At 46.0% G+C, this 26354-nt stretch overlaps 1 protein-coding gene across 3 annotated transcripts in view; it reads left to right on the top strand.

Annotated features, from left to right (window-relative positions):
- The window catches only part of TENM4 (teneurin transmembrane protein 4), a 493982-nt gene that overhangs the window by 129856 nt on the left and 337772 nt on the right, over positions 1-26354 (top strand). For 2 of the 3 annotated variants that reach the window (XM_074983375.1, XM_074983367.1), the window contains exon 3: positions 7274-7483. The exons of the other annotated variant lie outside the window; for it this stretch is intronic. In XM_074983375.1, coding sequence (XP_074839476.1) covers positions 7274-7483 — 210 coding nt within the window. The remainder of the gene's footprint in view (positions 1-7273; positions 7484-26354) is intronic. 3 annotated transcript variants of the gene reach the window in all.

Below are 26354 nucleotides of genomic sequence, written 5' to 3'. Positions count from 1 at the left end.
TCCACACTCACTCTGTTCAAACGAGCGTTCTAGAAATAGCACAGCACCATGGCAATAGAGGCTAGCTACTCTGAATATATACCTGCCATCTAAGAACAGGGACAATGCTTGGGGTGGTTTTCTCCTCCTCCTGTTCATGCCACTGTGGTTGTGTTTCTATTTATAGCACACTAGCTCAAACTGGAGATAGCACAGGTACATCTCCTCAAGCTGAAAATAACCCTTCATTTGTAAATGCCCCAAGTTACCTGCTTTCTGGCAAAGCCTCTGTGGCAGAGGTGGCATCCCTCCTGTTCCCTTATGGCATGGCACAGTGCCACAGCAGCTCTGCCTCAGTTTCCCCTACAGTCTTCCAGACACTTCAGTTATGGACGTGGCTTCACCTCCTGGGCTTAGTAACAGAGAGAAGTCAACCCCTATTAGGGTAGCAAAGTTCCTATGACAAAATCCAACAAAAACATACATTGAAACAACCTTTGGTCCTTCTGGCCTTAGCTTTTACTCCCGTTCCTTTCAGCCACATCCCAGCTGCAGCAGTGTGCCATAAAACTCATCACCAAGTTCCTGCTAATGAATCAAACTAACATGTAGGCCCTGACAGACCACCATCTTCAGCCAACTCCTGGCCCCCAGGCTTCTCACATGACATGGGAGCTTGTTGTCTGTTCTCCTTCCTGGTCAGTTCCCAGTGCAGCTCACTCTTTCTTTCCCAGCCTGAGAGGTGCTTAAGGTGATGCAGGGACAAACTGACGGTGCCCACAGCAGTTCGTTAACTCTTCATGGCCAGTTGGGGGTAGATACACATCATCCCACTTCCAATATATATTGGAGTTAGTACAACCCATTTGGAATAACCACTTGGGCTACGTCTACACGTCTACATGCAAATGGCCATTTCGAAGTTTACTAATGAAGCGCTGAAATGCATATTCAGTGCTTCATTAGCATGCGGGCGGCAGCGGCGCTTCGAAATTGACGCGGCTTGACGCCGCGCGTCTCGTCCAGACGGGGCTCCTTTTCGAAAGGACCCCGCCTACTTCGAAGTCCCCTTACTCCTTTCAAAAAGGAGCCCCGTCTGGACGAGACGCGCGGCGTCAAGCCGCGTCAATTTCGAAGCGCCGCTGCCACCCGCATGCTAATGAAGCGCTGAATATGCATTTCAGCGCTTCATTAGTAAACTTCGAAATGGCCATTTGCATGGCCATTTCGAAGTTTGGGGCACGTGTAGACACGGCCTTGATGTCCAATATGGTAAAGTTACGAAGGGCCTGATATTGCCAACTGTACATTGCCTTTTAGGAGACCATTGTGTTTTACACAATTATGCCCAAATGAATAGTGTAAACTCACGTTTTCTTTATTATTTTTTTTTACCTTTCCCTCAGACTATATTGTGTCTGTGCTGGGCTCTCTTTTCTTCTAGCGATACAGCAGTTGTATAGAACTGCAGGATTATTTAGTTAAGTAGAGAAATAGAATATTTCTGTTATTTCATATTTAGAGTTTGTGTTTCTTTATAATTTCTATGGCGGCATTAGAGGTCTTAGCATCTCTCTCTCTCTCCTTCCGATTGTTCCAGAAATGTCTTAATCTGAAATCTTGGCACGTTGGTAAAAAAATAAGTTGGTCGGTTTTCTCTGACTCAGCAAAAGTAACAGAGCATTCATACAGATGAGTTCTAATTACATTATCCCTGCCTCAATCCTAAAGAGCACAATTTTGACTATTCAATACAAGAGAATATATGGGATTCTTATAAATTGGTGCCAGGGGGCCCATTATTGGGATATATTTTTATTTTCTTTTAGTTAGTTTCCAAATTGCAAGAATGTGCGTAATGAATGGTTAGCTGGTCCTTCTGTTTTATCGTGTTTGGAGGGAAAAACAGCACATGTCAGTAGACTTGGCCCACAAGCTCAGATTCCATAGCGATCCAGTGTTGCTGTGGATTCATTCTATGTCAATTAGAAATTGTGCTTTGGCAGCCAGAATGAAAGCACATGGACCTAACCTTCTTCCTTTACTCAGTTGCTTAATCTCATGGGCTTTAATAGGATTATTTGAGTGAGAAAGTAGGCAGGATTTACCCTTATCTCCTTCTTGTGTTATTTTTGTAGATTATTTATTATATTTGTATTACTGATTAAATTTTATTTTTGTCTCTTTATTCGTGCATCAAAGTGTATGTTATTCTCTTTCATGAGGCTGTCAGATATGTTTGACTTTTTAATGTAACCATTATTGATACAAGTAATATGACGTGTTTATATACCCTGTCATGCAGCTGTGAGCATGAGTGACTAATACGCATCTTCATCCTGTGTAGCAAGGGTGCATAACTTTTTTCAGGTCAGGCACCACTGACCCATAGACAAGTCAGTTGGGAGCCACAGAAGAGAGAAACAAAAATAACACCTCGATGACATGGCCCCCAACTGAATGAAAGCCAGGACTATGGGGTCTGGGCAGGACGGAGAGTGCAGGAATGAGCTGGGGGTAGAAGATCTGTGCCACAATGGGGTGCAGGAGCAGGCTGTGGGTGTGGGTCTAGGTGAGAGGAAAGATGCAGTAGAGGTTGGGATATGGGGTCTGGAACAGAGGGGTTGGGGATCAGAGTCCTGAAATGGAAGGAGTGCAGGAGCAGGGTGTGAGGTCTGAGCAGGAGGGGATGGAGGGTTTGCGGTGCGGGGTGTTGGAGGGAGGGTGCAGGAAGAGGATGGGATAGGGGTCTGGATGGGATGGAGCACAGGAGGTTTCTTGAGGGACAGGGTTTTCTTTGATGGTGATGCACTTACCTTTGCAGCACCCCTGGATGCACACAGCTGTGCTCCCCTCCAAGCTCCTACGAGGCACCACCTTCCATTGCTCTGATTGGCCACAGTTCCAGCCAATCAGCAGCAGTAGAAAGCCTCCATCTGTGAGAACAGCAGTAACCAGCTGTGGAGCCCAGAGCTGCTTCTTGCCCCCTCCTACCCCCAGGCCCTTGGCAGAGCCCACGGTCTGCATCCAGATCACAGCTTACCTGGTCCAGCCTGCAGAGCTCAGGGCTCTGCCCCTCCACTCTGCTGCAGACCAGATACCATGGATGGTAGCCCTGAGCCTCAGTATCTGGATCCAGATAAGCTGTGTTCTGGATCAAACCATAGGCTGGGGCTTCCCCACCCCTGCTGTGTGGAGTTGCTGACTTTCTGACTGAAGAAAACCCAGCAGCCTTGCCCCACCCCTGCCTTGCCCCTCAGTCTATCTAAGGCCCTGACCCATCTGGTCACTCCATCTTCCTTCCCTCTGTTGCTCACTTTCTCCCATCCACACATTTTCATGCGGTAGGGACAGACCTGTGGGGGGCGGGTGAGGACTCCACAGGTAGTGCAGGCCCTGGGGTAGGGTCAGGGCTAAGGGATTTGGGGTTTAGGCTCTGGGACAGAGCCGGGTGCAGCAAAGGCGTTCAGAGTATAGGAGGGGACCCCAGACTGGGAGAGAGGTTGAGGTGCCGGGGGGTGAAGGCTCCAGCTGTGGGTGTGGGGGTGAGGATGTGGGACTTGGGGTGTAGGAGAGTGTTTGGGGCTGGGACTAGGGTGACCATCCATCCTGCTTTTTGGGAACAGTCCCTTATTTAAGCTGCGTCACAGGCGTCCTGACTTTTTTTAAGAAAGTGGGCACATTGTTCCGTATTTTGCAGGGCTCCTGTTCCCTGGCATAAGGTATCTCAGGGATGCAGCCCCCATTGCCAAAGAGCTCCTCCACAGGGCAGCTGCCCCGTTCCCTGATGCCCTGTGCCTTGCAGGAGCAGCTTCTGCTGCTGGGGAGCTACTCCATGGGGCAGCTGCCCCACTCCCCAGCACCCCACAGCAGCAGCCCCCACTGCTGGTGAGCTCTGCCATGAGGTGGCTGCCTCATTCCTGGCATTGCACACCTAGGGGAGACAGCTCCTACTGCCAGGGAACCCCTCCAAGGGGCCAATTCTTCATTCCTCAGAATCCCGCACCTCAGGAAAGCAGCTCCTGCTACGTGGAAGCTCCTCCATGGTGCAGCTGCCCTGTTCCCCAGCACTGCACCCCTGCTGCCAGACATCCCCTGCCTGCTGCAAGGAGGTTGTGGAATCCCCATCCTCTGCTTCCCCTCATCTGAAGGCTGCAGGAGTCCCCACAGCCGAGGAGCCCTGCTGTGGAACAACAGCACCCCCATTCCTGGAGGCCGGTATCCCATGTTTGCTGTAGAGCAACGTAGTCATCTTAGCTGGAGCAGGAGGTTGGGGTGTGGAGGGAGGGCTCCAAGCTGGATTCCTGGTTCAGAATGCAGGAGGGGCTCAGGGTTTGGGGTGGTGGGGCTACAGAAGGGGGAGTGGGTCCTAGGAGAGAGCTTGGGTTCAGGAGGGGAGCCCAGAGCTAGGGTAGGCAGTTGGGTTGCAGCGTGTGGGCTTCATGAAGGGGTTCAGAGCTGGGAAAGGGTGTGTAGGAGCAGCCATGCTTACTTAAAGTTGCTCCCAGAACTGGCAACATGTCCCTTTGGCCCATAGGCACAAGTGGTGCTGGGAAGGCTTTGTGCTGCCCTTGTTTGAAGGCACCAGCTCAGCTGTTTCAATTAGCTACAGTTCTCAACCAGAGGGAGGCACAGAGCCAGTGCTCAGAGTGGGAGCCGCACACAGAGCCTCGCTGGCAGCCCCTGTGCCTAGGGCCCACAGGGACACATCATCCACTTCTGGGAGCCTCACTTTGCTCTGCTGCACCACTTACCAGACTTTTAACAGCCTGGTCAGCAGATCAAATCAGCTGAGTGGTTTGAGCATTGGCCTCCGGTGAGCCCAATCCTTGGAGGGCCATTTAGGGATCTGGGATAAATAGATTTTTTTTTAAAGCAGGGGAAGGTGCGTGGTCCTGCTAAGGGGGCAGGGGACTGGACTCAATGACCTCCCAAGGTCCCTTCCAGCTCTTTGAGATGTGTATCTCCATTAAAAAATAAAACAACAGCAAAAAAAAGGAAATTGTGGGTTCCACTCACAAACTGCATGCCTGGCTACTGGCAACCCTAATCCTGTGCCTCGTGGAATTCTCAGTTGCATCTATATGAATAAGGAGGGATTTTCCAAGATACCCACAGCAATATGTGCCAGTAACCTGCAAAATGCTGTGGGATTTTGATGGAATCTTTCATATTAAAGGTCTGATCATGTACTGCTTAAGGCTTGTGTAACTCCCACTGAAGTCTGTAGAAAGTTTAGTATGTAAGCTGTATGGTGGCAGCTGCTTAAAATCAATTTTGTCAGTGGGGAGCAAACCAGGAAAGGAGGCTTCCCCACATTTCATATGAGAGAAAATAAATTCCAAGGAACTGCAGTATATGGTGTGGGTGGGGAGGCATGGGGGTGGTGCAATGTTTATACCAATTGACAAAATTTTGACGTTTTGAATGTAGGACTTCTTTTTATACCATTATGCCTACTGGCCAGTATTATTAGGCTCGAGCTATAATATATGATTTCATCTGAGATATGCACTGCCTGATCTAGGCACCGTGGAGGAAGCCTGAGGCCAATTAGTATTGCTTGTGTGAAACCAGAGAATCACTATACTCTCAAATGAACTCAAACAGAAAAAGGATAAAAGAGATAAACATGTATCACCTATTGGTGAACATTTTTGCAAAAGGATCCTTCCAGATCTAACTTCCCGTCCTTATCTGCAAAGGAAAACTGCATAACATTTTCAAAAGATGAGCCTGGGAGCTTAAGTTCATGGTTTTGTTACTCACTAAAATGAATGCATGTATGGCTTGTTGCAACAGTCATTAATCTATTAACACCCCACCAACCCCGGCCAACACACATACTCTCTCTCTCTCTCTCTCTCTATATATATATATGTATATCTCTCCTTTGCCCTATGGCTGTAGGGATGCTAACAGGCCACTTTATATGGAAAGGTCCTTTAGAATGTGTGTTAACTACTTGTGCTAAACAATTTGTTTCTCCTTGAAAAAGAGTTCTGCATATCTCAAAAGCTTTCACCAGCAAAAGGTATTACTTCATCCACATTGTCTCTTTGATATCCTGGGACCAATACAGCTACACAAACACTGCAAACAACATTATGTTTAGTAAGAAATATTGTGGAACAGTAGTGTGGTGTGTATTTTTGCCATGTTCATGTATAGCTTTAAAAAAAAAAACCTTTTAGAATGTTGACAAAGTTTTCATAGTGATTTTTCAGCACTGAGTAATTTTAATGGGTTTTCAGTATCTGTAAAATGTGACTGCCAGATTTATCATTCTGACTTTCATATGAAGTATTTCAGAGGAGTGAAGAAAAAACAAAACACAAAACCCAACACTGTTAAATGGATTGTCCTGTATTTTAACTTCTTACATGTCTGTGTTTATATTCCTCTTGTTTTCAGTGATGCATTGCACATACTCAGACATCAAGCTTAAATAAATTTTGTATAGTCACTTAGGATATTTTATTTGACAGTTTTGTTTGAAAATCTAGAAATATTTTTGCTATCTTTTAAATACTAAGATACTGCAAACTCTTTGCAGTGTGTTTGCAGAATTAGGGCCTAAATACTAACTCTGGGCCCAGTTTAACTTCTTTTGAAGTCAGTAGGCGCTTTCACTGAGTCAGAAGTGGCCCTATATAAACAATACTTATTATACTATTACATCTCTCTAGATTTCATGAACAAAATTATACTGCCTGGATTAAGTTTATTCTAGCCCCTCCCTAGTCAGTTTCATTTGTGTGCTGACATGCATTAGCACATCACTTAAGTGCTTGAATCTGTCTTACCCTCCTTTACTCATGTGAGTAAGGGATCTTTTGGTTATTAACAGTACAGAGGAATCAGTAAATCCAAACCAAGAACTGTTCTGAATAATTGTCAAGAACTCACAAAAGCTTATCTAGTAATCAATCTAGTAAAACTTTAAAAAAGCCTAATTTTGGTGCTTTAACTTGTTGATGGTCTGTTTCATTACAGACACACATTCTACATTAGGCTGGAAATTACTGGACGTATAAAATGCTCGCTGTACAGCATATACATATTTGACTGTGTGTTTGTCTAGGTATATATACACACAACTAAAGAGACGTGCCTGTGCAGCGTGTAAATGCACACACCGTGCATATTTACACAGGTATTGTTAATAAATATGTGCAGTGTGTCCTGGTTTTTTAAAGTCCCCCCCACACACACTGTGCATGTTTTCTGTTGATTTTCCTTGTGTGCCTTATAATTTTATTTTTCTGTCTGTGTTTGTGTTTGTGGTTCACAGGTCCTCCTTTGCATTGTTCATCCGCTTCATCAACCCCTATTGAGCAGTCCCCTCCCCCTACCCCAACCCCTCCCGCCAATGAGAGCCAGAGAAGGTTGCTAGGCAATGGTGTGGCCCAGCCAACCCAGGACTCTGACTCTGAGGAAGAGTTTGTCCCTAATTCATTCTTAGTTAAAAGTGGCTCTGGAAACCTCTGTGTACCTGCCAATGGTGAGTTATTTTCTCTACCTATTTTACTGCTTGCTTGTCTTACAAGTTGTGTGGGGGCCCGCAGGACGACAGTGTGGCTTGGCTCCTGGATTTTGAATAGTAATTCACCCTGGGTGTGATGTCTTTCCTTCTGCTTCAGTTTTATAACCACTATGTGTGTTCTTTTTGACTCCTTGTGTTTCCTGTGCATTGTTTATTCCCTGGTATGTTTGCCGAACAAACCATTGCAGTGCTGGCTATAAGACATCACCTAGCTTGAGACAGCCCCAGAGCCCAGCGCTGACAGGCTGATTGTAGTTTAGCCCCTGCCTTGAGCCAGCCCTGCTGAAATGTTATGCAACTTCTTGGGCATGTGTTCACTATGGGATAGATTGTCAGGCAGTCTGTGGAACTTTCCGTGTAAGTCTGCGTGTGTGGATTTCAGGAGTGTTTCCTTTCCAGTGACCGGTTTGGAGATCAGATGGAATTCAGGCTTTATGAAATGTTTACTTTGCACTATCCACAGGCCTGGGGATTGTGTCCTGGATGACTTCAAGTCTATGAGAAACTTTTCGCTGGTTTTGCTTCTATGATTTCACTGGAATTTTCATGCTCAGTACAGGTGCAAGACAGTCTCAGTAGCTGCATTATGAGAATATAGAAGTAATAACTTCTTAAGCATCGGTCTGCATTTTAACCCAAATATGAGTTATGACAAGTGATACTAGCACATTGCCTTCACATGCATATGCCAGAAGTAGCTTATGGATACAAATTCCTGGAAGTAGCCTTGAGAAATTTCCTAAGGGCAACATGCATAAGTAGCACCAGGGCTCTAATTACTGTATACTTTTTAATTCCCACTTATCTCAGTGGGAGCTGAGGGTCTTGCCACCAAGCAGGACAGGGATTCCACTGAAAGGATAAGGATTTAAAGGAATACAAAGGAAATAATAGGATTTGCTTTACAGTTTGGTACCCTAAAGATAAGTTGTAAAAAAGGAGACAAAGCTCATTGATGAAGAAATGTTAGATTCATCAAAGACTGTGCAACCTAACAGCAGTGAAACAATAGCGGTAGGGGTATATAGTGTAGTATATAGACTAGCACAGCTTCCTCTCTGTTATTATTCAGTAGCAGTAGGGGTCAGCCCACTGCTGTCCAGACAGAGTGATCATTGCAGGACGGTCTGATTTATGGGGGTGAACCAATTCACAGACATCTACCAGCATCTACTAAAATAAAAGAGAGAGGGAGAAGCTTACAGCATCTGGTAAGAATTGAGCCCCAATTCTGATGAGTGTTTAAGGACGTTTCCTAGTACAGTGTTATTTCAAAGGAAAGTGGAAAAAAGTTTAGCATTGAATTAATTCCTCCCCTCCTCAGCTTCCTCTTTCTTCTTTTTATTGCATTTGCTATGGTAAAAACTAACTTTGCTTCAGGGCTTTTCAGTGGGAAGGTTATCTGTTGTGAATTGTCATCATAAGGAGAACAGGGGGTGGGGTGGAACACAGAATTTCATTCATTCAGGAAACTGCTTAAAATTCATATCCTTCTACCTCCCTTCAATTGCTAGTACAGTCAAGTTTGGAGGCATGTGGGTGACCCCTTAGTGTTCACAGTAACACCGGGAAAGGTGGTTGGAGACAAAAGCTGCCCACACTAACATCCTCAGTAATTCTTACATGATAATAGTCTATCCATTTATCCATCTGTCTGTGTGTACCCACCTCCCTGGTTAGAAAGAGAGAGAGAGAGAGAGAGAGAGAGAGAGAGAGAGATTAAAATTAAACCCCTTAATCTCTTCTTTTACTAATTAACTGAACAACAAAAAAGCATTGTTCAGAGTCCACAGTCAGTTGATGACATTATTGTATTATTGATGTGCTGGTGAGTTAGTGAGACTTTCACCTCTTCAGCTGTCTGCTTATTTATACTCCTCATCTCTTTGCATCAGTTTGTGGAGGCTTTACTTTCCCCAGGGCTGCCTTTGTGTGTAAAATTCTGCAGGTTGGTAATAAATATGTCCCTCACAGAGACAGTGTGTCTGGGGTCTCATTTGCTTGGTTACTCTAGTTGTTCAATAATGAGAGGTGCAGATAAATCGGACACATTCATGACCTGCTCCAGGTCACTATCACACTGCTATCAGCAAAAAACAAAGGTGACCTCTGAAAGCCTCATTGACTTATTATGCATCCTATCAGCTCATAATGCGGGAGTTCACCTGAATGAGAAGCATGTCCAAAATACTAACGCTCTTCTGACCTCTCTAAATGGATTTACTTGCCTTGCTTCCGTAAATTTCTGTTTTTGTGAGACCTAGCTTAGGCTTTAAATGACAAAAGACAGTTCTTTATGTCCCCTAAATGGGGAAAATTAGTAAAAACTTATTTTGGTTAGGATTACATTTAATACAGTTAAAGCACTCATTTTCTGTGTATTGTGGCTGCTGTCTCACTAAAGATTTGTGTTGCACTTTTTAATTGATCCCTGCTAGGTTTTCTTTCCACAGCTGTGTAAACTCAGCTTTAGAGGACTCCATCACAAGTTAAGTATCACCCAGTGAGCTGTTGTGACAAATCCCCATGCAAATCAGAAATATAATGAACATGGAACATAAGATATTTTTAGACTATTCTTTATCAACTAAAATTTCAAATTAATGTTGAAGGACTAAAACATTAGGTAAAAATCCATAGATTTTCTTTCTTCAATATTTTATATTTGTGTTCAATACATTGCATATGCATCTTTTCCAGTTACACAGTCAAGGTAACCCCACATCTCTGTTATTCTTATAAATTTTAAAAACAGAAGAAAATTTAAAATTAAAATCACTTTTACTTTGCTTCTTATTCATGTAAACACTTAGCTGTTTTTTCAAAGTTACTCTGATTTTTGGGTGCCTCAATTTTTGGATGCCCAATTTGAGACACCATACAAGATCCTGATTTTTGGATGGTGTTGGGTGTTAAACACTTTCTGAAAATCAAGTCCCTTTATGACTTATCAAACTGGCACTGACATGCTGCCAAGCAAGCAAAAAGGAGCATTGTGAGATGCCATACAGAGAAATCTTCCTGTTGTGCTTACATGGACTATTGTATAGTCCTTTCAGTCTTTAACCTGTTTTTCTTCACAACACCACTGTGGGGTGGTGAAATGCTGGTAATCCCCACTTTACAGATACAGTAATGGTGAACTGAGGTACAGAGAGATTCAAGGCCTGGATTTTTTAAGTTATTTAGGGTTTCTGTTCCCTGCATGGCAATACCTAAATGATTTTGGAGCCTTGATCTCATGAGATTAAACTCCTAAATCAGTTAAGCATTACAATGAGTGCAGCAATGCCTAAATAGCTTTAAAATCTGGATCTAAGCGACTTGCCCAAGGTTACACAGGAAGTCTGCTGTAGAACTAGGGAATTAATCCTGGGTTTTCAAACACCCTAAATGCTGTACACCTTTAGATATCTGAAGGTTTGTGTTTGTTTTTATGAGTTATATAAAGGAGCATAGGCCAGTAGGAAGGACAGATGAGTATAAAAGAGAAAAAAAATCAGTGTAATCTGCCACAATTTAAAGAACTAAGATGGAGTCCCACATTTTTAAGTCACCTCTGATCTTGAGCATCTCTCTTTCTGGGTGCTAAGCTTTAGGGATCGTGTATCAGAGCATGCATATACAACTCCAGTGGAAGTCAAGAGACGGGTAAGTGGCAAAGGATGGTTATCCAGAATTAGGCCCTGATCCTGAAACCTACCTCACACGTGTGTCTGTGTGCCAGGAGAAAGCCTCCTTTGAAGTCACCAGCACTTAGAGGCCACTTTTGAAAATTTGGACCAAAGCGTCTTTTTAAATGTTCTGATTATTAGGCCTTTAGTATGTCACTGTTTGCAATGCTGCTCGTCCTTGCTCTGTGCTCCTTTGCACCAATCTTGAATCATTTGTTGTCAGTGAGGACATTACTCCACAAATGATTTAGTAGAGACATCACACCGGCTCCAAGTGTCACCCAAGGTACATTTAGAAGAATCATAGAAAAGTCCTAGAAAAGGTAAGGATAGGATTCCCTCTGGCATAATATTGTTATACCTTTAATGCCCACAGTGCACTCAGTACTGTACAAGGCATAAACAAAACAGTACGTGCCTCAGCAAAATTTTGCAATCATTGAAGTCAATAAGACTTCTCACAACATAATGTTAAGTACATGTGTTAGTCAGTTAGGGTCAGAGGCTGAGGGGTTGGGACAGCTCCAACTCAAATCAATGAGACTCTTCATTGATTTCAGTGGGATCTGCATCAGGCCCTAGAAGCTGCCTCTCCTGCAAATCAATGGCAAAAGTGTTCCTTCTCTTTATTCAGTTTCAGGAAAACTAACACTCTTCCCCTCACCAGCTGTCTGAGTTCCTGTAGGTCCCTCAGTTTTATTTAGGATTAATTTACTACCCATTTGCACTTCCCCTGTTTACGCTAGGTGCTGGGTCACTTCAGAGCAATAACAGTTTAGTCTTTGGTCACTTTGAACTGTGGGAAAGTAACAGAGGGAGACTGAGTGGCTTTACCTTGCCCCAAGGCTTTGTTTTCCTAGCCTGCTAAGCTGCTTACCTTTTCTGGTCCTAAGTGCAGTCTAAAATCAGTGTAACCCTTAGGATGTATTTATTTGCAGTGGTTATCACTGAGGTGCTAAAGATCAGAAAACTCGTTTCCAATCACTAATTTACCTCCCCAGTTCCTCTCTCAAGGTCCCTCAAACATAGTTGCCTTTTTCCTTAGCCCCTACTACAGTCAACCACCAGTAGTCACCCAAGTCCTTCACAGGTGCAAACTAACAGGGTAATTAATTTCAAACCCACTCCTGTCTTCCCAGATCCTCAGCTAGCACAAAGTGTTAGTCTTTAAAGTGCTACTGGACTGATTTTTGTTTTTTTTGTTTTTTTTTTTTACTGAACTCAATGGAGCTGTGCCAGTTTAAGCCAGCTGAAGAACTCTTCCTGAGGATCATATTAAAGACAGAAAATGTTTTTATTACCTTTAAATAGTGTTTGTTTATCTTTTGTTTCTTTTAGTACCCCAGATGGGTCATCACCTAATAAATTATTTTGTTAGTCTTTAAAGTGCTACAAGACTGCTGTTTTCTTTTGTTAGGATACAGACTAACACAGCTACCTCTCTGTTACTATCCAAGATGTATGAGACATTTTCCAAACAGAAACGGGGCACTGAGATCACAGGTTCAGATGCATCTGTGAATATGATCATTATTTTTTATTATATTTTATTGTGTTTGGTGCTGTATTAATGACAACTACACAATCACTGTCCCACAGAGTGTATAATCTTAGCACTGGATCCAAAGGCCAATGAAGACAGTTGAAAAACTTCTGTTGACTCCATTCTGTTTGAATCAGGCCTGGCATCTGTGAACTTGCAGACACTGGTGTGCGTAAATGTAAGCATGACCCACTGAAGTCAAGCACCTGTTTTTTTAACCATGTGCTTAAGTGTTCACAGAATCATTGTTTAAAGGATAGTCAAAAGAACACAACATTCAGTGGAGAACCCAAAGAAAGGAATAATTAAAGGATTTTAAAAGAACTGTACTTTGTGAAACTGTGAGAATTTTTGAGGCCTTTTAATAATGTAATTATTGACAATAATAAATTCACATTAGATCTTCTCTCATGTAAAAAACTAGATTTCTGCTCTTCTGCTAAAGTCCTAGAAATGTATAGTCCATTCTCTGACCTCACAGTGAATGCACAGGCAACATATCCTCGTATTCCAGTGTTTCCCATTGTATTCCAAGTAAAATGATAATTAGGCTTTGCTCCTATTATAGTATCTTACATCAAAGGATCACAGTGCCCTTTAGAAATGTAAATTTAAAATACTCTCCTGGCATCACAAGGCTGAAGGTCAGCCTCCCCAGTGTGCCAGCTGTGGTGGGTGCATGCTGCTCCCTCTACTATATTGTGGAGGCAAAGCACAAGCCCTTCGTGTAGCAGTGGGCTGCCGAGGCCAGCCACGGATACGAGCAGGATAGGGTGCGGATCAGGGAGGTGGGTCATGGAGCTGGATGGTCCCGGAGACACACCCCATACACAACTACAACCCTGCTGCCACACACTCACTCCTGACCGCTCCCCCACCATGAACCCCCTCCCCCATCCCCGCCCTCCCCAACATCCACCGGGGACTGTCCCCCACAATATACACCATGGACATGGGAACTGGATCTGCAGCTCCCGCGGGCTACAGTTCCTGGCCAGTCAGAACTGTGGAGTCATCGCTTGGGGTGGAGACAACACGTGGAGAGCCCCCCAGAGAGTGCAGAGACATTCTCATTGCTCCAGGAGTGGGGTGAGGGTGGGCAGGAAGCCTGTCCTAATCCCTCTGTGCTGCTGGCAGTGGCTGGGGGCCCTTTTAAATCACCCGGGCCCCTGGACAACTGCCTGCTTTGCCACCCCCTGTTGGTGGGTATGGAGGGTGAGGCCATGAATTCTTCTTTCCTTCTCCGGTGTGGATGGACCGGTCCTGAGTTTTTCTTATCACTCCACACGTGGTACCAGTGGAGAATGATGAGAACAAGACTAGCTTGTGAACTGCAGAGCTTTTATAGGACATGACTCTCTGAGTGGCCGCTTGCCTTGTTTTTGCTTAAGGTTCTCTGTGTGTTAAGTTTGTATAATGAGACAATTTGTTTAAATTGGCCATTGTTTGGCTTAAATATGAGTCAAAAATCAGAGGCAGTACACTCAAGTGATATGTTGTAGGGCCTGATCCAAATGTCACTGAAGTCAGCTTTTTGTTGACTTCATGAGGCTTTGGATCTGGTCCCTATGTAGTGAGGGTCAAATCTTGACCTCACTGAAGTCAGGGTGTCATTAACAAGAGAAGACCTTGACTCAGAGTGAACAAGCTGAATGTTGAATGCATGAAAGATTGTTTTCCTGCTAATACTATCACTAATAGAATAAGAACAAAGTTACGATTGTCATATTCGATGTATGGCAGCACTAAAATGAGATCTATTCAGACTAGTAAAGAAACATACTGAAACAGTTAAAACAGATTTATAGCATTGTAACTGTGATAAAACCATATATCTGCATAAGTAAATTTACAGAGGCCTGGGTATTTTTCTTCTAACACGAGCCACATTGAAATGTATACATGACTGAGTCCAACTCAGAGGAAAGACAACTGGAACAAATTATATGCATTCAGACTTGTTAAACTGAATTGGCAGCAGAAATATTCCTAGTAACCTGAGAATTATAGCAGCACTGGTATAGTTAAAGTTATGTCAGTATTTTCATTAAAAATCTGTGCTTTCACGAGTTTGTATCTACAGTAAAAATTCATTGCGGGCTGAATCTGTGTCGGTTCTAGTCTCAGGAAAAGAAATTACAAAATTGGAAAATAAAACCAAACCCTGTTTGATGGCTTAAAATATCAGAGCACAAACAAAAATAGTACTTTGGCTTTGATGTTTGTGTTCAAAAACTGCTTCATTTCTTTGAGCATGTAATAACCAGATGAGCAGTAAGACTCTCAAAAGACAGAATTAGTCCTCATGGTCTTAATGAAAATGAAATATTAATTTATTGCCCATTTAATACTTACCACAGAATCACCAGTGTTTTGACCTACATCAGGTCATAATCGTAGAAAGAGATTGCTGGAGACTGATGACTAACATGAAACAGGGCAAAGTAAAATGGATCACATTGAAGGTTGTTCTCTGAACAGCTGCAGAAAGGCAATAAAGAAAAAGCAGTTTTGTCTAGTGGTTGGAGCAAAACACTGGGACTCATGCAAGTCATCTGAAGTCCATACCTTGCTCTGACACAAGACTTCTTGTGTCACGTTCTTTGGGCAAGTCACTGAATTCGGTTTCTTCATCTGTACAATGTGGATATGGCAAGTTAGTTGCATGACTGGAGACATGCTCCCTGAGCTTCATTCCCTTCTCACTCTCTTTTAGGAGAATCAGATCCTAATGTCTGTTATCCACAATCACAGGGCCCTTAAGAGTCTAGATCATAGTTTTTGTAAACATTTTGATATTTTTGGGGTACAAGGTACTATAGAAATACCAAATTTTATGGTGGTATTTAACACGTTTGAGCCTAAACCTAAATGGGTGAAGGGCCGACTGGGAGGTGCTGTGTGTTATCTGCACCTGACAGAGTTTTAAAAGCTGTTTGAGACTGTTGAATAAAATCCACCATAGAAGGGCAAAGTATTGTAAAATACTGTGAGGAATATGGTGACTATACATCCATAGCTGCATCATTTTTTTTATTGTGAATTTGATCTCCAATTGGGAAGGAATTCACAGTTTTTGATGTCTTCCTACATTGGTTGTTTTCCAATGATATGCCTCCATTTTATGATGATAACTTTGAGGCCTTTGAACTTTATTTATAACCTGAAATTTGCTAGCTATTGTAGGTCATTGATTGGTTTATAAAAGGGAAGAAGCCAGAAATAGCTTTCTCCGTAGAACTAAACAACCAATAACTTCCCAGCCTCAGAGGATGTATCTTCTTCTCCTTTCTATTATTTTCTTAGTTTGCACTATTATTTGCCTCATGTATTATGACACACTATTAATCTCAGTCTGCAGCCTGAAGACCTTCACACTCTCCCTGTTTAGGAAATACCCAGATAAGCAGGGATATCTTTACATAGCAAGGATGACACTTCACAGGCAAGTCTGTGTATGGCAAAGAGTGAAGTTAACCAGTTTGAGACAGTTAACTGGAAAAAGGTTTCTCATGGCTGCGAAGTGTTTGGAACTCATTTTCAGAACACGCACACACACAAACAGAATGACCAAGATCATAGTACCCATGCCTGGCACAGAAAATGACAGAACCTTTCATTTTGGAAGGTGTTACATGATAGATTCTCTCTTAAGAGTCAATTGGGTTAAGCCTTTGAAAACTGCAAGCTTAAGTATACATGCTTCATATAAGCAATCACTTGTCAGCTCAGAAGTGGGTCTATCCCACAAAAGCTCATCACCTAATAAATTATTTTGTTAGTCTTTAAAGGGCTACATGACTGCTTTTTTGTTTTGTGAAGATACAGACGAACACGGCTACCTCTCAGTGGCAAAACCAATCTGACTACTGAGAGGAGTACAGTAGACTGAAAAGGTCAAGAACATTTTACGTTGAGTGTTGCTCAGGCAATAGTATTTCCACTGATAAAGTGCTACTCAATGTATGAAAATGTAATTGGGCACTTGTTTCCTAGTGTATAGCTCTTCAGTGGTAATACCTGAAATTTAAACTGGAGGCCCTATAAGATGTGGCAAAAATGTGGAGAAAAAACTATTATGTGGGCCAGACATTTGTGGTACTTGTTATCCTGTTCGCTTATCTAGTCTTAAGCAGTATAAAACAACTTGATTGTTGGTTGCAGACAACTAGCACCTATTTTGTCAGAAATCCTGTTCTTTCTAGGATTGTGCTGGAGAAATGAGCACACAATTAAGATTCAAATCTAGTAATAACCTCTGTTTTACCACACGCATGGACTGTGCAGTCAGTTCTCCTCTTTTAGCAAAATAGGTTTGATGATAAACTCCCTACTTTATGGGGGTGAGGAAACCAAACAGAAACAAAAGTTTCTCCATCTTTAAAATTGCATATATTGTAATAACAACAACCTACTTCACAGGAAATGTGAAATTTATTACATTAATGTTGTAAAGTATCATAGAATTATCAGATGATAGATGCTATACATAATCCTGTGGCCCTTATATGTATGTTACTTATTACTGTCAGTGGGTGTTTTATGGTAGTAGTTGGCTGTGTATCATTATATATATTATTACAAATCATTCAGCCATGACAGCCCAGCAATTGGACTTTAGATTCTCCCACACAAGTGGAGAATTGAGTTTTGTGACATGGTTCAAAAATATAAGGTGGCAATGCACACAACAGCTACGGTGATGGTTCTTCTTCGAGTGTCCATGTGGGTGCTCCACATTAGGTGTCGGGCTCACCCGGCGCCGCAGATCAGATCTTCCAAGCAGTTTCTGCTGGACCGCGCATGCGCCGGTGCGCACCGCTCCCTTGCGCGCTCCTGGCCACGTGCGCGATCCGGTCCCCGCCAGTTCCTCTTAACCGCCGTTGGCTGCAGACGGAATCCGACTAGGCTAGGGCCAAGTTAGCGTATTCAATGGTTTTAATTGTTTTTCTTTAAAGTCTTCAAGTTCTTAGTCTGTTGTTCAGTTAGCCAGTTGTTATTTTCCAAAAAAAAAAAAAAAAAAAAGAAAAGAAACAACAAGCGGGACGGCATTCAGTCCAGTCCTAGTAACAAGCGGAGCACCGGAGGCCAGGAGCCTAGGGCCATTAGCTCTCCTGCCGCGGCAGGCTATCGGAGAGGAGGAAAACAGCACAGAGAAGGTGCTAAGTACCCCATTAACAACTAAAAGACTCACCAACAGTGTCCTCTTCAGGATTCAAGAAATGTGAGCCTTGCCAAGAAGCAATGCCAGCGTCTGATGGGCACAGTCACAGCATAAGGTGCCTTGGGGAGTCCCATGTCACGCAGAAATTCTCCTTCTGTGCAAAATTAACAGCCAGAGCAAGGAAGGACAGGGAGATGCGGCTTAAAATGCTGCTCTTCAACAAGGCCCTCCAGCCAGACGTGCTGGAGCGGCCGCAGCAGGAGGGACCCTCCGGGGCCCATAAAAGGAAAGCTGCCTCCCTCACCCCATCAGCGCAAAAACGGAGGAAAGTCTCCCCAGCCCGATCCCTGCCGGCAGCAACAGCGAGCAGGACGGGAGGAGCGCACAGCCCCCAGCCACAGCAACAGCTGATCGGCGGCGGCACGGAGAGCCACGTGGAGGCAGCTCAGCCTCCGATAATCAAACAGCCGCCCCGCACCGCAGGCAGGGCGGCGGCTAAACAAGCGCCGGTACTGGCGGCACCGCAGGCAGCGGCACCGACCCCCGGGGAACCGGCGGGGCAGAGCGCGCAGGCACGCAGCCTGCAGGCACCGGAGGACACCGCCCATGCGGCACCGCCCATGAGCGTGCCGAGCGCGGTGCGGACGGGGCTGAGATCCCCTGCGTGTCAGGGGGCGGAGCCACCCCCTCAAGGGAGGGGGAAGGCTGCACACAAAACAAGGCACCGCAGCCCCTCTCCAGACAGGGCTGCAGAGTTGCTTTCTCTCAGCCCTCCGCTCATGCTGCAGACTCCAACTAGAAGGCAGGGGTCCCCCCTAGCCTACCCAGAGCCCCCGTCTCCATTTTTACAACCAGTCTCGCCCTGGCTGGGACCACCTTCACCCTTCCTGGGGTTTGAGCCGCTGGAGTACTATCACAAATCGCTCTCTCCAGTGTCCCAGGTCTCTCGACAATCTCGCTCCCCTGGACGCAGAGGGTATGCACCAAGGGAGTGGTCCAGGTCACCTTCCCAAGAACAGTGCCCATGCTGCCATGGTCGCCCCTATCACGCGGGGCATAGACACCACCGGCAGTCTACCAGGGAAAGATCCCCACAGACGGTCCCGTATCCCCGAGGGCAATCGTGAACGGGGACAGAGACTCAAGTATCTCAGGGGGAACTGGTTATGGAACCCCGAGAGTTTCCCTTGCAAGCTTCCAGCGAGCGGATATACCATCACCAACAGGAACCGGAAGGGTCCAGAGAGGCGTATCCTAGTGGTTCCTCGCTCTCCTCCCCGGACGAGGCTACGGCCCCGGGGGACGTCCATCCTCCGGACGATCTCAAACAGTTTCAAGAGCTGTTTAAGAGGGTGGCCTTCACGCAAGGCATCCAGACAACAGAGGTGCAAGAGAAACACCATAAGCTCCTCAAATATCTGAGACCTCCGGCCTCCTCCAAAATAGCAATACCGCTTGATGAAGCAATCTTGGAGTCCGCCACTATGATATGGCAGACCCCCGCGACTATTCCGCCTGTCCACAAGAGAGCGCATAAGAAATACTTCGTGCCGGTGAAGGGCATGGAGTTCTTGTTCAGCCACCCACAACTAAATTCCTTGGTGGTGGAGTCGTCGCAACAAAGATCAAAGACATCTCAATTCAAGACACGGGGAACAGACAAAGATGCCAAGAAGCTACAGCTGTTCGGCAGAAAGGTCTACTCCTCCTCCACTCTACTGTTGCGAATGGCAAATTACGCAGCGCATCTAGCGAACCATAATTTCGACAACTACACTAGGTTAACCTCCCTCATGGACTCGCTTCCAGAGGACAAGAAACCGGTGCTTAAGGCCATCGTGCAAGAAGGCTACGCGGCCTCGAGGACAGGAGTTCAGATCGCCCTGGATGTTGCGGACACAGCAGCACGCTCCACAGCTACAGCAGTGGTGATGCAAAGGGAGTCCTGGCTCCAGACTTCAGGTATACCGAGGGATCTGCAGGCAAAGATAGTCGATCTTCCCTTCAACTCGCAGAAGCTGTTTGCTGAATCAACTGACTCGGTCCTTCATTCCAGTAAAGACTCAAGAGCCACACTTAGGACCCTGGGGATTTACACCCCTCCATACAGAAAGAAGAAGTACTACCCTCAACAAAGACGGTACCAGTACCAGCAACAGCATCCCCAGTACCACAGGGGTTACGAGCAAGGGCGACATCAACAGCACCAGCAGTACAGAACTCCCAGGCGACGTTCCCAACAGAGCCGCGTGTCCTCGGGGCAGGGCCAAAGGCCACAAGTTTGACACACGGATCCAGGGCTGCGCCATCACTACCATCTCACAAGGTCATCCGAAGCGGTTATTCCACCATCGCCTCCGACCATTCTACGACCAGTGGCAAAGGATCACCACAGACAAATGGGTGCTGGAGATCATAGCCACGGGGTATGCCATCCCCTTCCAGTCGCTCCCACCGCCACGACCTCCACCCAGGCCCCACCTCCAGGAGGCCTCCCATGTAGAGAGGCTCAAGCAGGAGGTAGACCATCTCATGCTCATAGGGGTAGTGGAAAGAGTGCCGGAGCAACTGCAAGGGAGAGGGTTCTACTCGAGGTACTTCCTCATGGAGAAAAAGACAGGAGGCTGGAGGCCCATCTTAGATCTTCGAGGCCTCAACCGGTACCTGCGCAAGCAACGCTTTCGGATGATCACAATCGCCTCCATCCTTACGGCACTAGACGATGGAGATTGGTTCGCAGCCCTCGACTTACAAGACGCGTATTTTCACATAACTATCCATCCGGCTCACCGACAATTCCTCCGGTTCATGGTAGGCAAAGAACATTTTCAATACAAGGTCCTACTGTTTGGCCTCTCCTCGGCCCCCAGAGTCTTCACCAAGACCTTGGCAGTGGTGTCAGCCTACCTGCACAGACAGGGGGTATTTATATTCCTGTATCTGGACGACTGCCTACTCAAAGGGGCCTCGAAGGAGGAGGTACTACGCATGATACGCGTCACAGCAGGCACGTTCTCTTCACTCGGCCTGGTTATCAATCTGGCAAAATCAAAGATAGACCCCACACAGGACATAGAGTTCATAGGGGCACGCATAAATTCTATTACAGCGAGAGTGTATCTACCAGAGACTCGCTTTCGGGCCATCGGCTCCCTCGTGCAAGTCATCACCTTCAGCCCTACGGTGCCGGTTCTGACATGCTTACAGCTGCTGGGCCACATGGCAGCGGCGACGTTCGTAGTACAGAATGCCAGGTTACACATGCGCAGCATGCAGCACTGGCTGGCGAGCGTATACAAACCGGCAGCACACACCGTTCACAGGGTGGTGTCGCCCACAACAGAGGTGCGCAAATCCCTGCAATGGTGGGTAAACCCCAAGAACTTGCTAACGGGTACCCTTCCACCAACCACAAATATCGGTTTTTCTTAATACAGATGCCTCCCTCATAGGGTGGGGAGCACACATGGGCGAAGAGGTGACGCAAGGGCTGTGGTCCTCCACGGAACAGTCACTGTACATAAATATACTGGAGCTCAGAGCAGTGTTCAATGCCTGCAGTCACTTTCGAGACCATATACAAGGCAAAGTAGTCAGGATCAGTACAGACAATACCTCCACCATGTTTTATATAAATCGGCAAGGAGGAGCTCAGTCCCGTGCCTTATGTGCGGAAGCAGTCCGGTTGTGGAACTGGTGCATCGCCAACAATATAACCTTGAAAGCCTCGTGCTTACCAGGCGCTCACAATGTGAAGGCAGACCAGCTGAGCAGGCGTTTCGCACTCATGCACGAGTGGCAGATCCGTCCCGATCTGCTACGACTGATTTTTCATGCATGGGGTTTTCCCCAGATAGACCTGTTTGCCACTCAACACAACAAGAAGTGCCCACGATTCTGCTCCAGGGCAGGACTGGGACGGGGGTCCCTGGGAGACGCATTCGCAATCTCCTGGAGGGGCCCCCTGCTTTACGCTTTTCCTCCCACAGTGCTGATCCACAAAGTCTTGCAGAAAGCCAGGAGGGACGGAGCCCGAATGATCCTGATAGTCCCAACGTGGGATCGACAGCAATGGTTCCCCCTACTCCTGCGCATGTCGGACCGTCCACCGATGCCCCTTCCGGTGGTGCCGGATCTGCTCATGCAAGCCCAGGGGTCCATAGTGCATCCGCACCCCCAAGGCCTGCGACTACAAGCGTGGATAATCCATGGCTCAGCTCCCTAGAGAGCACATGTACGGAGGAAGTGCAACAAGGCCTAGAAAGTAGCAGGAGGGCTTCCACCAGGAAGACCTACAAGCAGAAATGGACTCGCTTCACGGCATGGTGTTCTACCAAACAGCTAGCCTCCCTTTCGGTGCCTATACCTGTAATATTAGAGTATCTACTGGACCTCAAGAGAGGAGGACTCTCACTATCCTCGTTAAAGGTCCACCTTGCCGCCATTTCGGCGTTCAGACACGAAGGAGGAAGGGCACATGGTGTTCGCCCATCCCATGGTTACCAGGTTCCTCAAAGGGTTGGTAAACCTATACCCCCCTCGGAAGCCGCTTCCACCTTCGTGGAACTTGGACCTGGTGCTTAATGCGCTAACGGGACCACCGTTCGTGCCTTTGGCCACGGTTTCCCTCCACCTCCTTACGATAAAGACGACCTTTCTTCTAGCAATCACGTCAGCTCGCAGGGTGAGCGAGCTTGCGGCAGTTATGGCAACGCCACCCTGCACTGTTTTTTCGAAGGAGGTGGTAACCATACGGCTGCATCCAGCCTTTGTTCCTAAAGTTTCTTCTGAGTTTCATATTAACGAACCTATTGTTTTACCCTCGTTTTATCCAAAGCCTCATAACTCTAACAAAGAGGCACGCCTACACCTCCTGGACGCGAGGAGGGCGCTAGCCTTCTATATAGACAGGACCAAGTCCTTCCGGAAAACGGATAGACTCCTAGTCTCTCTCGCTCCCAAATCGAAAGGAGAAGGTGTCTCTTCGCAGACAATCTCGAAGCACATCGTATCCTGCATAAAAATGTGCTACGAACTCAAAAAGACTCCTTTCCTGGCCACGCCCAGGGCTCATTCCACTAGGGCGGTGGCTGCATCAACAGCTTTTTTCAAGGGCGTTGTGCTAAAAGACACTTGCAGAGCGGCGACCTGGTCATCCTACGACACCTTCGCCAAACATTATGCCCTTCACAGGGTATTCCAAGAGGATACCCGTCTCTCAACAGCGGTCCTCTCGGGGACAAGCTGCACATAATCCGATTACCCATCTCCTATCTTGGGTTACTGCTGGGTAGTCACCTAATGTGGAGCACCCATGGGGACACTCGAAGAAGAAAGAAAGGTTACTCACTGTAGTAACGGTGGTTCTTCGAGATGTGTCCCCGTGGGTGCTCCACTACCCGCCCAGCCTCCCCGCTTCGGATCTCTGTTTAGTGTTTTGCAGGAGCATCCGAGGCGGTTGGTCAAGGAACTGGCAGGGACCGGATCGCGCACGTGGCCAGGAGCGCGCAGGGGAGCAGCGCGCACCGGCACATGCGCGGTCCAGCAGAAACTGCTTGGAAGATCCAATCTGCAGCACCGGGCAAGCCCGACACCTAATGTGGAGCACCCACGGGGACACATCTCGAAGAACCACCGTTACTACGGTGAGTAACCTTTCTATAAGAGATCTAATAAATAAATTAGGGTTGTCAATTAATCAAAGGTAACTTAAAACATCACCATTTAAAAATTAATCATGATTAATCAGTTTTAATTGAACTGCTAAACAACAGACTACTAAAGGAAATTTGATAAATACTGCACGTGTTTTTCTCACATTTCAATTATATCCCAGAATGTAAAGTGTACAGTGATCACTTTATATTATTTAATTACAAATATTTGGACTATAAAAATGATAAACAAAAGAAATACAGGATATTCTCTCTAGTCTGGCACTGAACCAGAGAATTAGATGAACCACAAGAGGTCCAGAAGTATTACCAGCACTTCCACTGCTTACTGGTCTCTTATAAGACATTTAGAGGTAAATTAAAGTTATACAGTAAACCCTCATTAAACCCTGGGCAACCTACACGTAATCAAATTTCACATAAATTGGTGGCGAGATTGGGTAGATGCACAGAATTCCCGTAGCTGGGGGAAGCGGGTGGCTGGAGCCTCTGTGCCAGTCTGTGTCTCTGGTTCCCCCTGTGGGCAGGTGGGGACTGGGTATGGGGCAGGGCGGGGTGCCTCCTGCTCCAGCCACCAGCCATGTGGAGCAGCCCTAGAGCCCATGCAGTCCCCCAGCCGCAGCATGGCTTGGCCCTGTGGCTGCTCGGGCAGCAGCAGCTCCAGCTGCGTTGTGGCTTGGCCCCTCTCTGCCCCTGGCCTTGCAGTGCCATGCAGCCGCAATGCAGGATCTGACCCCCTAAAGAGCCCCTGAGCTGGCTGGCAGCATAGGGTAAGCGGAGAGGTAGGGTACAATAAAGTAGGGACCACCGGGACTCGTGTTAACATAAAAACATGTAAGTTGAGCCCGCACAATGCAAGGGTCTAATGTGTAACAGCACAGAACACTCAGAGCCAGGACTGGTGGCTGTAAACTAACTTCATGGGGCCACAGAAAACTTGGCCACACCATGAAAACTGGATATCTGATATCATGCTGCACCATGGATGCTGCTGAATCAGAGAGTTCTAGAAGAGAGATGTTTAACCTGTAGTATTTTTCTGTTTACCTCATGCAAGTACTGTATTGTGATCTCTTTATTGTGAAAGGGCAACTTACAAATGTGGATTGTTACATAATTGCGCTAAAAATGAAAATATAAAATTATAAAACTGATGAGTCTACTCAGTCCTACTTCTCATTCAGCCAGTTACTAAAAGAAATATTTATTTGCATTACACATTTTCAGGAGATAATGTTGCCCACTTCTTATTTACAAAGTCACTTGAAAGTGAGAACAGGTGTTCCAATTTCCCTTTGTGCTTTGGCCACCATCCCAGAGAACATGCTTCCATGCTATTGTTACTCAAAAATGTGTTAATTAAGTTTGTGACTCAATTCCTTTGGGGAGAATTATGTTTCCTGCTCTGTGTTTTACCACATTCTGCCACATATTTCATGTTATAGCAGTCTTGGATGATGACCCCCCAGTATAAAAAGGATGTGTATATGCTGGAGCAGGTTCAGTGGAGGGCAGCAAAGATGATTAAGGGGCTGGAGCACATGACCTATGAGGAGAGGCTGAGGGATTTGGGCTTGTTTAGTTTACAGAAGAGAAGACTTAGGTGTGATGTAATAGCAGCCTTCAACTTCCTGAAGGGGAGCTCTGAAGAGGATGAAGAGAAACTGTTCTCAGTGCTGTCAGATCGCAGAACAAGGAGCAATGGTCTGAAGTTACAGAAGGAGAGGAGTAGGTTGGATATGAGGAAAACTACTTCACCAGGAGGATGATCAATCACTGGAATGCATTGCCTCGAGAGGTGGTGGATTCTCCATCCCTAGAGGTTTTAAAGTCCCAGCTTGACAAGGTCCTGGCTGAGATGACTTAGTTGGGGTTGATCCTGCTTGAAGCAGGGGGCTGGACTAGAAGACCTCCTGAGGTCCCTTCCAACCCTATGATTCTATAAGATGCTCATTTTAAGAAAACTTTCACTGCAGATTTGATAAAACACAAAGAAGGTACTATGTGAGACTTCTAAAGAGAGCTACAGCACTCAGCCCAAGGTTTAACAATCTGAAGTGCCTTCCAAAATGTGAGAGACAAGGTGTGGAACATGCTTTCAGAATTCTTGAAAGAGCGAGACTCTAAAACAGAAACCACAGAACCTGAACCGCCAATAAAGAAATGAATGCATTGATTTGGAGAGTTGGCAGCATGGACACATGTCGTCTGGAACAGTGGTGGAAGGGTGAGGGGACAGAGAAATCATTAGTGCATCTGACATCTGAATATTTTGCAATTCTGGGTGCAACAATGCAATGCCAAAAACCCCTGATTTCACTTTAAAACGTTGTAAAGTGTAAACAAGAGGCGGACAGCATTATTTCCTGAAAACATAAACAAACATTGGCTACGTCTACACGTGAAGCCAACATCGAAATAGCTTATTTCGATGTAGCAACATTGAAATAGGCTATTTCGATGAATAACGTCTACACATCCTCCAGGGCTGGCAACGTCGATGTTCAACTTCGACGTTGCGCGGCACCACATCGAAATAGACGCTGCGAGGGAACGTCTACACGCCAAAGTAGCACACATCGAAATAAGGGTGCCAGGCACAGCTGCAGACAGGGTCACAGGGCGGACTCAACAGCAAGCCGCTCCCTTAAAGGGCCCCTCCCAGACACAGTTGCACTAAACAACACAAGATACACAGAGCCGACAACTGGTTGCAGACCTTGTGCCTGCAGCATGGATCCCCAGCTGCCGCAGCAGCAGCCAGAAGCCCTGG

The sequence above is a fragment of the Carettochelys insculpta genome, chromosome 1 (genome assembly GCF_033958435.1).
Source record: "Carettochelys insculpta isolate YL-2023 chromosome 1, ASM3395843v1, whole genome shotgun sequence".
In the NCBI taxonomy this organism is placed as follows: domain Eukaryota; kingdom Metazoa; phylum Chordata; order Testudines; family Carettochelyidae; genus Carettochelys; species Carettochelys insculpta.
This window is presented reverse-complemented; position numbering and strand designations above follow the sequence as displayed.